General features: G+C 55.0%; 6 protein-coding genes across 6 annotated transcripts; 2 read left to right on the forward strand and 4 right to left on the reverse strand.

The window, feature by feature from the left end:
• Nucleotides 1–697: 697 nt before the first annotated feature.
• MYCGRDRAFT_91870 (uncharacterized protein) lies at nucleotides 698–1,465 on the reverse strand (the record flags this gene model as incomplete). The annotated part of the gene is made up of 1 exon (XM_003854289.1): nucleotides 698–1,465. The coding sequence occupies one exon, from the start codon at nucleotides 1,463–1,465 to the stop codon at nucleotides 698–700; it is 768 nt and encodes a 255-aa protein (XP_003854337.1).
• A 1,571-nt stretch (nucleotides 1,466–3,036) lies between these two features.
• MYCGRDRAFT_103818 (uncharacterized protein) lies at nucleotides 3,037–3,945 on the reverse strand (the record flags this gene model as incomplete). The annotated part of the gene is made up of 2 exons (XM_003854288.1): nucleotides 3,037–3,752; nucleotides 3,831–3,945. Coding segments are annotated over 2 exons (753 nt in total), but the record flags the coding sequence as incomplete, so codon positions are not given.
• Nucleotides 3,946–4,497: 552 nt separating this feature from the next.
• MYCGRDRAFT_38075 (uncharacterized protein) lies at nucleotides 4,498–5,953 on the reverse strand (the record flags this gene model as incomplete). Its single annotated transcript, XM_003854287.1, has 3 exons — nucleotides 4,498–5,091; nucleotides 5,144–5,518; nucleotides 5,618–5,953. The coding sequence occupies 3 exons, from the start codon at nucleotides 5,951–5,953 to the stop codon at nucleotides 4,498–4,500; spliced, it is 1,305 nt and encodes a 434-aa protein (XP_003854335.1).
• A 535-nt stretch (nucleotides 5,954–6,488) lies between these two features.
• Nucleotides 6,489–7,689, forward strand: MYCGRDRAFT_38862 (uncharacterized protein; the record flags this gene model as incomplete). Its single annotated transcript, XM_003853888.1, has 2 exons — nucleotides 6,489–6,587; nucleotides 6,643–7,689. 2 exons carry the CDS (start codon nucleotides 6,489–6,491, stop codon nucleotides 7,687–7,689), a joined length of 1,146 nt encoding a protein of 381 aa, XP_003853936.1.
• A 147-nt stretch (nucleotides 7,690–7,836) lies between these two features.
• MYCGRDRAFT_85300 (uncharacterized protein) lies at nucleotides 7,837–9,453 on the reverse strand (the record flags this gene model as incomplete). Its single annotated transcript, XM_003854286.1, has 2 exons — nucleotides 7,837–8,435; nucleotides 8,637–9,453. 2 exons carry the CDS (start codon nucleotides 9,451–9,453, stop codon nucleotides 7,837–7,839), a joined length of 1,416 nt encoding a protein of 471 aa, XP_003854334.1.
• Nucleotides 9,454–9,673: 220 nt separating this feature from the next.
• On the forward strand, nucleotides 9,674–10,624 carry MYCGRDRAFT_56988 (uncharacterized protein; the record flags this gene model as incomplete). The annotated part of the gene is made up of 2 exons (XM_003853889.1): nucleotides 9,674–9,782; nucleotides 9,842–10,624. The coding sequence occupies 2 exons, from the start codon at nucleotides 9,719–9,721 to the stop codon at nucleotides 10,279–10,281; spliced, it is 504 nt and encodes a 167-aa protein (XP_003853937.1).
• Nucleotides 10,625–12,522: the final 1,898 nt, after the last annotated feature.

Here is a 12,522-nt window from a genome sequence, read left to right on the forward strand (position 1 = left end):
TAAACCGGGCGTTCGTAATGCGAGTTCTGGATTTGACGCTCCACTCCATAAGCTAAGCCGGCGGTGGCTGGATATTCGAGACCTTGAAGTGTTCCCGCACCCAAGTGCTCTTCAGGATGGTGTCGAGCGCCTCATGGCCAACTTTCCGCAGCGTGATCATGGCGTTGAGTGGTGTGTCGCTACATGCGGCCTCCAAATGGCTCAATATAGCTGTAGCTCTGCACGTTGCTCCTGCGCTCTTGTAGTCGATGTTCCAGGTGATGACCGTCATATCCTAGACATCATGAAATTGATCTTGCTCAGCGTACTTGGCAGGTAGCCATCGTGAAGTGACGGCACCGTAAGATTGGAAGTCAAAGCCGTAAGGCCTCCTCGGGCTTTGGATCTGGGCGCGGTAAAGGTCGTCCTGGATCTTGTTCTTATGTAAATATGGGACGAGCGCAGTAATTGACCGAGACACTTGAGCGCGTGGAAAGAGCGGTAAGATGCGCTTTTGGCGGAGAAGCGTTCGGAGCGAGCCATTGTAGATGGCGATCATTTCTTGTTGGCTGTCGTCGGTTCGACGATGTGTCAATCCAGCGTTGTGCGACAAAGTTGTAGGAATTGACGGCAATATGAATTTTTGGTGAATTTCTCGATGTGGACGAGCAAACCGCGCAGTGTTTGTCCCTCATGTCTCGCCCTCTGGTTAGGGGTCTCACAACATCCCCTTCCCGACCATCTCCTCCCTCTCCTCCCACACCGTCTTCCCACTACAACTACACACCACCTTATCGTTGCCCCACGCACCCGCACTCCGAGCCACCACGCCAACCAACACATCTCCTCTGCCTTGTCCATTACTGCTCAGTAGCTCCTCATCTTCTTCCCTCCCCTGCGGACAAACCACCAATCCCCTGCCAATAATCTCCCACACCCTCAGTCCCTCCACCTCGAAGAACGCCGTCCCTTCTCCTGAAGCAGAAACATTCACTGAACCCAGCACACCTCTCTCTTTCCCCTCCTCCCTCCACACCCCACCGACACTCCCTGCCCCTCGCGAAATATCTCCCGCCGCCCTCACCGTCACAGACAAAACCCTCTCTTTTCCATCTTCAGCTTCCACTCTCGGTAATCCCTTGACTCCAACATCAACAACAACCAACCCCTCCCTCACCTCCACCAACCTCACCAGACCCTTCACCGCTTCCCCAACAGGTTGTGAATGGTCTTCCAGAATCGCTACCGCAGCGGAGGAATCAGAGTCTCCGCTGCCGCGAAGGATGGCGGTGCGTCCGGCGGAGGCGAGGGTGGTGATGACTTTGCTGGGAGGGAGGGAGGAGAAGAGAGAGAACTGTTGGTTTTCGAGGGACGCTTCGAAGGAGTGGATGTCGGGGAGGTGGGAGAGGGATTTCTTGACATCTTGCACGCAGGAGTCGCAGTGCAGGGGCGTCGCGAAGGTGGCTTCGAAGGGTGGGATGGTCATTTTGGCGGTTGGATTTCTGTGCTGTGCTGGTTCGAGTGGTCCGTCCAAATGTGCTGAATTTCTCTGTACGTTTGAAATCGGTGTCCCTTCTATCCGTTCACTGCGGTTGTTGGCTTGATCTCCGTCACCTTCGCCCGTTACACAGCTGCGTCTCCAGGCGATTGCTCTTCTTTGCCAGCTGTGTAACCTCCCACTTTTTTTGAACTCAACCGCGCAGTCCTTTCCCCAAGCAAAACGCCCTACCTCGCTGCCGTACCACTGCTTCTCGAATAAGGTACCCCTTCTCCTGAGGTGCTCTGCCTATTCGTGCTCCTCAGATATCAACAACTGGATGCCACTGCTCTTTCTCTCCCTCTTCTTCCGTTCTTCGACTCGAATCCCGGTGTCTGTATCTCAGCTTCGTATAAACGCAACGTGAATGTCCGTCTTCGTGGTATGTCGTCCGTCAATTCAATGTCTCTGCTCAGTCCGGTGCAGCGATGAGAAGTCGGAGGGAGGTTTCAAGGTGGATTGAAGCGAAACCATTGCGAGCGACTTCGCTTCGAGTCGAGCCCCACTCCCTCCTCCTCATCGTCACCGCTGATTTCCAATCCATCTTCCCCCTCATCCATACATCCAGACTCTGCCAGCCCGACACAAAAGCAATAGTAAGACCCCTTGAGCAAGTAGAGAGACAGAAGCGCAAAAGTATCTCACATTTGTACGGAGAAGAATGAATAGGACGCTGGAGGATGGCATCACATGTCACACTCTCTCACAGGACAGGCAATTCCTCGGAACCGGCACATCAGATGACGAACAAGGGGAACTGTGATGGACGGGACCGGACAGCAAAAGACGTGATGGGAAACTTGCTCAAAATGACATGCATGCTAGATCAAATAGTACATAGGCCACCTCACGCTGTGCCTGCACTCTCACTCTTTTCCCTTTCGATCTCTCACGTTGTTCCAATCCATTCTTTACCGTCTCTTGCGGTCGCGGCTATGCCATAATCTACGCCTTCACACCACGACATATCAAGATGAAGGACAGAGAGCACAGCATGGCATGGCAGCTCGGCACCAAGAGGCGAGGGAATGTCGCAGGGCAAGTAGAAGCTCAATCTTTCATTCTCATCCATGGTCTCATAACAGACTAATCGCTAGCAAAGCACCGGTACGCGATACATCATCGACGACCTTTTCCTCTCTCATCGCTCTTCCATCCTCCCTCTGAAAACATGCTACTCATACAATTCATCATGATTCATACTCCATACCGCCAACGCCATTCGACTCCGACATCTCTCAACACCTACGACGACTTGGGGCAGCTGGCACAAGCGCACTTGCCAGCCTCACAAGGACACTTGCCCTCGTTACCGCCGCAGTTGCACTTGGTCTTCTCCTGACCTCCGATGGTCACCTTCTCCATCTCGGCCTGCTCGGGGGTGACATCGCTCGTCTTGGCGCCGGAGTCGGGGTTCTTTGCGCAGCTAGAGCAAGCACATTCTCCGGGCGCACACGAGCACTTACCCGTGTTGGCCTTGCACGCGCACTCGGTGCGGCCCTCCTTGCCTGGCACGGGGTGCTTCTCGAACTTGCCCTGCTTCATGGACGCGAGGTGCTTGGCCTCGTTGTGGACGTCGAGTACCTGCTTGGAGCCCTGCTCGTAGAACGAACGGAGCTTCTGTCCGGTCGGGGTCTCGGCCGCCTTTTCAAAGTATGAGGTCAAGCCGGCCCACGCCTGCATGCCCTTGCCGGTGACGTCGTATTTCTGGTCGACCTGCTGGGCTTTCTCGGTGACGTGGTATTTGGCGTCGAAGTTTTGCAGGGCGGTGGTGAATTGCTTGCTCACGCCGTGTTGCTGGTCGAGCGCGAGGGCCTTTTGGATGGCCTGGTCGGAGATGACGTAGCCGTGGGCGAGCATCTCGGCGGCGACGCGAGCGCGGGGCTTGTCCTCTTGAGCGATCTCATTGGCGGCGGCGTCTTTGAGGTCGGTGGCTTTGTCTTTGGCATCGGCGGCGGCGGACTTGGCGGTGTCGGCGGCGGATTGCGCTGTCTCGGAGGCGGATTGTGAGATGGGCTTGCCGGAGGTGGAGGTGTTGGAGGAGGTGGAGGAAGAGTCGGAGGTGACCTCGACTTGGGAAGGTCCGAGCTGGGTGTTGTCGAGGAGGAGGGCGGTCTTAGCGGCGGTCTCCTTCTCAAAGGTCACGCTGGCGGATTGCGAAGAGCCATCGGGTTTGACGGAGAGGGACTGGATCTTGCCGCAGAAGCTGAAGAAGTCCTTGATCTCCTTCTCGGAGCTGTGTGGTGTTGAAGTCAGTGTTTGGTCGGTGAGGGTTGGGGTGGGGGTGTGATGGCGGGGTGGTGGGGACACGTACGTTTGAGAGCTGATGCCCTTGACTTGGACGGTGGACATGATGATGATGGTGGAGGTGATGTGTTTTGTGTGGTGGTGTTGTCTTGAAGAGTATTGTTGAAGAGTGTGGAGGATGTTTGTGTTTGTTGAAGCAAGAGACGAGAAAGAAGGATGTCTCTTATACGTTGGTCAGTTGCGGTGTTTGTGCGTTGAATGCCCTGGCTCTTGCTGCGTGAATTGTGCGGGAGACGTCATCCACGCCAACTCTTCCAATTTCGAATGGAAGGCTGACGCTGAGCCACGCCACCTTTTTCCTTTCACGTGCGACACTAGCCACGTTGCATTGATCATCAGGTGAACTCCCGTCTATGCGATAGCGAGAAGCTTGGCTAAAATGCAGAGCAGAGGTGAATAGAGCAAGGTATTTCTCCAGGCAGACGAATAACTGTACTGCCCGTGGAAGGTGCTAGCAAGACTGATGAGCTGACGACGTTTTTGTGTGAGGCGGTGCATCAGCTTCCCACCCTGGCTGAAGGAGATCAGATGAGGCGACTGGCTCAAAGACCTCTACTACGATTTTCCTTCACAACTTCGCCTTCACCCCCTCCTCCCTCTCATCCACCAAATCCACCCCCGCAAACCCCTCCATCTCAACCCCCCACTTCCTCCCCAACTCCGCTCCCCTCCTCTCATAACCCCCTAACCCTCTCCCTCCGCTCCTCAACACCCTTCACCTCCCCCCTCCCCACCTGATGCCGATGCGCCGCATCCGGTCCATCCGCAACCCTCACAAACCTGGCATACGTCCACATCTCCGGCAACACCGTATGCTGCGTGAGTCCCTGCCCGCCATACATCTGCATACACTCATCGATGATCTTCGCGCAACCCCTCGGAACCAAGACTTTACTCTGTGCGATAGCATACGTCCCCGCTTTGTTACCCTGCACGTCCATTGTGTGGGCGGCGTTCATGACCACTTGCCGCAATGAGTCGAGGGTCATGCGCATGTCCGCCAGGCGTTCGAGGTTGGAGTCGAAGGAAGCGAGAGTTTTGCCGCGAGGGGTGAAGCGGGTGTCGGTGGCGCGGATCAAGGCGAGTTCGTAGGCGCGTTCGGTGGCGCCGATGAGTCGCATGCAGTGGTGGATTCGACCGGGTCCGAGACGGCCTTGGGCGATTTCAAAGGCGCGGCCGGGGCCGAGGATGATGTTAGAGCGCGGGATGCGGGCGTCGGTGTAGATGAATTCGCCGTGGCCTTCGGGCGGCATGGGGTAGCCCATGATCTGGTTTGAGATTAGAAGGGGAGGTGGAGAGAGGGACGAGAGGATGATCTACGGTCAAATTCCGAACGAAGTGCTGGCCTGGTGTTCCTTTTGGTACGATCACCGTAGTGTGTCGTTTCCATGGATCTGGGTTCTCGGGATCGCTGCAGCCCATGAGGATGTAGAAGCCTAGATCTTTGTTGTTTGCTACGGTACCGTAGAGCTTCCTCCCGTTGATGAGGAGGTAGTCTGGGTCGTCAGGATCTGGTGTGATGCGACAGGCAATGTTGGTGGCATCAGAGGCCGCAACATCCGGCTCTGTCATGCTATACGAGGAGAAGGTCTCGCCACGTAGAAGAGGCATGAGGTATTTCTCCTTTTGCTCTGAGGATGCGTACTTGGCCAATAGTTCCATGTTACCAGTGTCAGGCGCATGGCAATTCATCGTCTGCAACATTCAGTCCAGCGTCAACCGAACGTCCCAACAGCTTCAACCATCCAGGGGGAGTCGCAACGGGCTAGGACATCAACTAGACTCAAGACTCACCTGCGCCGCCCAATAACACCTCCCCATAACCTCCGCCATAGTAGCATACTCCAAATTCGTCAACCCGGGACTCAACTCCCCAAAGTGCTTCGGCAAGAACAGATTCCACAACCCTTCCCGCTTCGCCCGTTCCCTCAACTCCAACATGATCGGTGGATGCTGCCATTGTTTACCTGGCTCGGCGAGTTGGGCTTTGTAGATGTGTTCGGCGGGGATGCATTCTTCCTCGACCCAGGTCCAGACGCGGGTGAGGAGGGAGAGGGCTTTGGGGGAGAGGTTCTCGCGGACCCAGAGGGGGAGGCGGTGGAAGGAGGGGTGGAGGGTTGGGGATGACATTGTTGTGGGGGAGTGATTACAGATATGAGAAGGCGGAGGGAAAGGAGGGAGAGAAGACCTTGCTATCTTGGTGGAGGAGAAGATGAGAGGACAACAAGAGGTTGTGTTGCTTGACCGTTGGTAGTACTCAGACACAGAGTGTCGCGAGTCGGAGTATACAGTACCAGATATTGCACAATAAGCAGTTCTCTCACTCGCTGACAGGATGTATGCGACACGCCAATGGCCCGGGGATGGACAATGGAAAGTGAGGAGAAGTCGGAGCATTGCTCGGATCGGGAAAGAATGGAAGAGGAGGAACGGAGGGCGGGAAGGGTCAAAGAGATATAACGGACCTGCCTCCGCTATTGCCTCGGGAAGTCGATCACTGTTCGACCGCATCCGTTGTAAAAATCGAAGAGACGTCTAGAGAGATACCTTGACACCATCTTGCATACATATTCCGAGTTGCTGTATCATATGGGACTGTCATTTTGATCGCTTGATTCACGTCGCTGTTCATTTGGTAGAATCTTATCACTCCATCTCCGCCAACATGGCAGGCGAGGTCCGTCAACCGATCGACCAGGCCAAGTTGGAAAAGTACATCAACGACAACGTGCCCGAGATCAAGACTCCGATCGAGTTGAAGCAGGTCAGTAGACTTTCCCCGTTCCTTGTCTCCTTCACTCCTAACAAGCACCTCTCAGTTCGGCTTCGGCCAATCCAACCCAACCTACCAAATCACCGACTCCACCGCGAAGCGATACGTCCTCCGCAAGAAACCTCCAGGAAAACTGCTCTCCAAAACAGCCCACCGCGTCGACCGCGAATACCAAGTCATCCACGCCCTCGCCTCCACCGACGTCCCCGTCCCCACCGCCTACGCCCTCTGCGAAGACGACTCCATCCTCGGCACTCCCTTCTACATCATGTCCTTCCTCGACGGCCGCTTCATCTCCAACGCCGCCATTCCCGGTGACGACATCTCCGCTTCCGATCGTCGAGAAATGTGGCGCGACGCCATCCGTACCCTCGCCAAACTCCACCGCGTCGACATCAAGTCCGTCGGGTTGGAGAACTTTGGTCGTCCGTCAGGTTTCTACTCCCGACAAATCAAAACCTTCACTTCCCTCGCGGAGTCCCAAGCTTCCGCAAAGGACGTCGACACGGGGATCCCCGTCGGTCAACTCCCTCACTTTCAGGATTTCCTCTCCTACTTCTCCCAACCCGCCACCCAACCCAAAGATCGCGGCGTCCTCTTCCACGGCGACTTCAAAATCGACAATCTCGTCTTCCATCCCACCGAACCCCGCGTAATCGGCATCCTCGACTGGGAAATGGCCACAATCGGACATCCCCTCGCCGACCTCACCAATCTCATCCAACCCTGGACCATCTCCACATCCACCCCTTCCTGGCCGCGGGTTCACGCCGACGAAGCTTTCCTGCCCGCAGATCATCCCCAGTCGACGGCTGCTTCTCATCCGGGACTACCGACCAAGGAAGAGTGTATAGCCTGGTATCAGTCCGATGTGGGTTTCACGGTGAGTGAGAAGGATGTCGCGTGGGCGACGGCGTTTGCGCTGTTTAGGGATAGTATTATTTTCCAGGGGATTGCGGCGAGGTACGCGATGAGGCAGGCGAGTAGTGGACAGGCGCAGAAGTATGGCGGGGAGAGAGGGGTGTTTGCGGAGATGGCTTGGGGGAAGGTGCTGGAGGCGAAGGAGAAGGACCGGGCCGGGGTGAAGTTGTGAGTGATACATATGTTGTGATGTGGCTGGATTTGTGTGAGAGATGGGACGGTGGTTGTGGCTTGGGAAATGGCGTGTAGCAACGCATACATCGTAGGGTTTTGGATTTCTGCTTCTTGCCTGTACTCTGTCGGTATGGTCAAATGTACTTCAAGCCATTTTCCTTCCCACCCGCCGATTCTCCCTTTGTCTCTCGACCTTCCTCTCCTCCTTGCGTCTCTTCTTCCATGCTCGATTCAAATCTCCTCGATTTTGATAGAACCACTGTCGGAACTCACTCTCGCCTTCTCTGCCAGCGTTCTTCTTGTCCTCCGCTCCGACCGTCGCGTTGCCCTCTCCGTCGTCCGCCTGCGCCTCCTCTTCCGCTTCCTCGTCATCGTAGCCATTAATCGTAGGAGGGAACTCGAATCTTTTGCCAATCGCAGCTGTATCCGGCGTCGGCGCCGCGGATCGTATACTTCTCCATTCTAGATCTCGTTTCGTGTGAGGCGTTTGTGGGGCGGTTTGTAGGGCTGACAGAGTGTTCGCCGCGGGGATATCAATTCGCATGTTCTCCGCTTCGTCTTCGGAGGAATCATCAGCCGTGTTGCCGAAGAAGCCGAATGACTCGGTTTGAGCTGTGGGCTCGTTGGAAGAGCTCGCGGTAGGTGGAGCGCGCTTGAAGAGGGCTTCGAGTGGGTGGACTTCTTTCTGAGATTGGTCCTCAGCTGGTGGTGGAGTTTGGATCATTTCGCTGACGGAGCCGAGAGCTGTGGCTGGCAGTTCTGTCGAGCCGGTGTTGGCGAGAGCGTTCGATGTGGCTTGATCAAGATGTCGGGTGGTCTCTTCGTCCACGTCGCTGGATTCATCGGATGATATTACGGTGGAGGCTTCGGATGGTGAGAAGTCGGAGGAAGCAATATCGCCATTGGGCGAGAGGTCGCGAGTTTCCTCATTCTCCATCTCGGCACGTGAATCTGCGGCTGGAGCTGCGTCTTCCACTGGAACTGGCTTGGGCTCTTTGGCGACCTTGCTTCGCTTCCTCTTCTTCGACGACGGTTCAGCTTCCACCACGTTGCCCTCCTTGTCTACCCATCCTTGCCCTTCTTCATACGTCAAGTCCTTCGTCTCGCCTTTGACGTTCGGAAAGTTCAATTTCGTGCTCTTCGCAAACTCCGTAACCACGACCTCCTTCTTGTGTCCGTGCTTCGACTTTTCCTTCTTCTCTTTCTTTTCTTTCTTGTCCTTCTTCTCTTTAGGCTCATCAACGACCATCTTGTTCTCATCCACCGAAGTCTTAAATTTCAACTTCTTCCCTTCCTTCTCCTTCTTCCCTGTCTTGCTCTTGCCAGTCTCCTCGGCCCATCCCCTCTTCACATGCCTTCCCTCGTCCAAGACATATCCTGTAAGCACCTTTTCAGTCCTCTTCGGCTTCTCCTTTTTCTTTTCCTTCTTCTCCGTCTTGTCCTTCTTCGACTTCTTCCTCGGTTTCTCCTCCTCTACATCCTCGCCGTCTATCGCCTCGCTACTCTTTCTTTTCTTCTCCGGCCTCGCCTCTTCGATCTTCACTTTCGCTCCCTTCAACGTCATCCCGTTGAGCTTCGCCTTCAATTTCTGTGCTTCTGTCGTTGGCAATTCGACGTAGCCGAAGCCCCGTTCCGGAAAAGTCTCAACAGTGTGGAAGGAGATATTCGAAGCTTGCGGTTTGAGCGAGTCCGGGACGTAGCGATCCAGAAGTGACGGGTTGAAAGGAGTGATGTGCAGACGAACGCGAGCTGGAGCTTCCATGGTCTTATCGAAGCATTGTGAAGAGCGTGTAGGGTACTCAAAGGATGGAGGTTGGTGGATCGTCGGAATTAATCTTCTGCTGATCGTCGGGCTGGGCGGCCCGGAGGAGCTGCCCTGAGGGAACCCCGTCTCCACATGTGAATGGACTCGGCGGTACATCATTGACATTGAACGAAGTACGAGTCCGACATCGAGCACAACCACCAAGCACAATACCTAGCGACAAGCGATGGAAATGATATAATCAGTCTACTACACCGCAACAATGAACCGCCATCTCCGCGCCGTCCTCATCTTCCTCTCCTTCCTCTCCCTCTCCCTCGCAGCCAGTAAGCAATCCAATGTCACTCTGTCCAATACTCACTCCCCTCTAAGTCATCTTCACCAGAACCCACCTCCTTCTGCAAATGCACCTGCTTCACTAACAGCACCATAATCCCCCTCCTCGGGCCCAACACGCCCGCTCCACCCACCGCGCCTCCTCCCAACCCCGGTCTGCCCCTCACCCTCCGCGCCGACGCCGATGACCCTCCAAAGACACCAACCCTCCATCCCAAAACCTGCGCCGATTGCAACAAGTCCTTCTGCTTGTCTTACAATCTCCCTATCTGCGCGGACGCGAAAGAGGAAGATGTAGCGGCGACTTGTTTTCAGAGGGATTCGTATAAAGATCAGGCGGTGGTGTATGGCTTCATTTTGGCTACGGGAGGATTGCTGGGTTGGGCGTTGTTGAAACCAGTGTGGGAACGATGGAAGATTGCGAAAGAGGGTGCAGGGGCTGCGTCTGGTGGAGGTAGGGGAGGGTATGCGGCTGTGGGTGGGAGGTGACTGAAATACGCCCACCACAATACAATGAACGGATTCATGCGATTGACATTCTTGATGTCTGGCTTGGACTGCGGATTTGGAGACGCTGGGACTACACGTTGGGACTGAAGCCGGCAAAATCGAAACGAACCTCTGAGCCTCACATTCAAGAACATGGAGCGTGGCCTCAAACTTGCCAGCAGTCGGAAGGCGTGCATCAACGCATTGTTTTGGTTGTCAAATACTCGTAAGGATCGATAATGGCGGTGAACGCCTCTAAAGCCCAGTCTCATTACTCCGAAGGCAAAATCAAGTAGTAACCACGCCCTGCTCCAACACAATGGACAACTCTCGACAGCCATCCTCGATCATCTCCGCGACAACATCGACCGAATCTGTTCCCCTTCTCAGAAGGAGCCATTATCCATAGACGCGCACACCGGAGTCTGAGCCGAACAATCAACAGTAGCACAAGCATTCTCTCTGTTAGCCACGGTCTGCACGGTCCCACCGATACCCGAGTCCTCAGCAGTATCGGTCCACAAGATGGTCGCATCTGGGAGCACGTTGCAGCAGCGGATCAGGTTGATGTCGTTGACTGCCGCGTGGACGGCGGCGGTGTCGGTGGGCTTGTTGATGATCGACTGCAGGTTGTCCAGTACCTGTTGAGAAGGAAGGCAGTCAGCAAATGTGGAGGGTGGACGGACCGCTGGAGATGACTTACTCTTGGTTTAAAAATGTTGGTCAAGTCTGAGACCGCGCAGGTGAACGCTGCAGTGCCGATTGCGGGGACGGAAGCCAGAGTCCTGGTCAAGCATTGAATGTCAGTTTCAACTTCTTCATGCGGGAGTAGCGGACATGGTGTCTCACGTACATCAGCTGGCACGGCTCATCCTGAGCGAAGTTGAAAGCGTTCTGAGCAGCAGCGCCGAGCGAGCTCACGGACAGCGTGAGGGCTGTGTTCAGGAACGTATTGACAGCATCCACATCCGCGTTCCATTGGTTGATCGAGCTGGCGACCTGGTTGGTGGACGGGTTGTTGACCGTGTTGAGCATGCAGGGTGCTGTCTGGCGTTTGACCTGGCTGGGTGCTGCCAGGGTCGTGGACGCCGCGAGGGCGATGGCGAGGACGGCGGTGGAGGTATACATCTTGCTTGGAGGTGTGCTGGTGGATTGAATTGGTTGCTGGGTGTTGAGGAAGTACGTTGAGGTATGTGTATATGGAAGATTCTTGTTCTGTTGCCTGGGTGCGATTTCTTGTTCATGGGACGAGAGTCTTATGTATCTCTGGACAGCAACATGCTAATTTCCTCAAGACATCAGCACCAACACCAGGTGTCGGCTGTGCGCAGAGCACCGTCCTTTCTTCTGGTTGGTGTCTGCTATACTCGAGGTTCCGAGCATACTGGAGGTTGGACCAGCGACCCAACTTCTCCGACCCAACATGAGTAAGCCCAGTCAGCGGGATCAACTCGGCTCACGTAGTCCCGCCAGGCGGCTCATCAACAGCTCAACTTGGGTCAAGGTCATGTGTCCGTTGGACAAACACTCTCAGGTATCTCTGCTTGATCTCCGAACGCTTCACCAACGGGCCGGTCTCTGGGGTGTGGTAGTACAAGCATGCTGTGGCATCTCGCTCAAACCTTCCCGATGCCGGAGGCCAGGGCTGTACAGCTTTTTGTTGGCTTAATTCGAGCTTGACACGTAAGTGCCAGTCAAATACAGGTGACGAATATACCAAAGGTTCACAAGGCAGACCGCTTGCCCTTCGAAAGAGAACAATAGACGTCGTACCGAACCAACACGCTCGTCTATAAATACCCTGAGTGAACCATTGATAAGGTGTAGTACCGACCTTGATTCATCATCGCCGTCATCAACACGCTGTTCCGGCTGCACTGTACCGTTCGACGGAATATGGCCAACCCCGGAACGAAGTCCAGCGCCTCGAAATCGGGAACTCAAAACCGGCCTCGAACTGGGCAACGATCAACTTGAAAGGCTCTATTTGAAAGACGAATGGTGTTGGTGCTGGTGCTAAATTCAGGGAGTGCTCTATCGTCTACATTGCACACATATTCGGTCCTTGCCTTCACCTCCGGCGTGGTGCTTCACACCCGAACTGCATCAAGGCCATCACTATCAGCAGTCAGCCGCTTCGAACGCTTCAGGAAGAGAACGCCGAGAATTGTGCTCACCGATCAGGTCTGGCACTTATTGGCAATACAGATGTGGCTGCAACATCCCGTACCAATGTTGCAA

The sequence above is a fragment of the Zymoseptoria tritici genome, chromosome 3, assembly GCF_000219625.1.
Source record: "Zymoseptoria tritici IPO323 chromosome 3, whole genome shotgun sequence".
Classification (NCBI taxonomy): Eukaryota; Fungi; Ascomycota; class Dothideomycetes; order Mycosphaerellales; family Mycosphaerellaceae; genus Zymoseptoria; species Zymoseptoria tritici.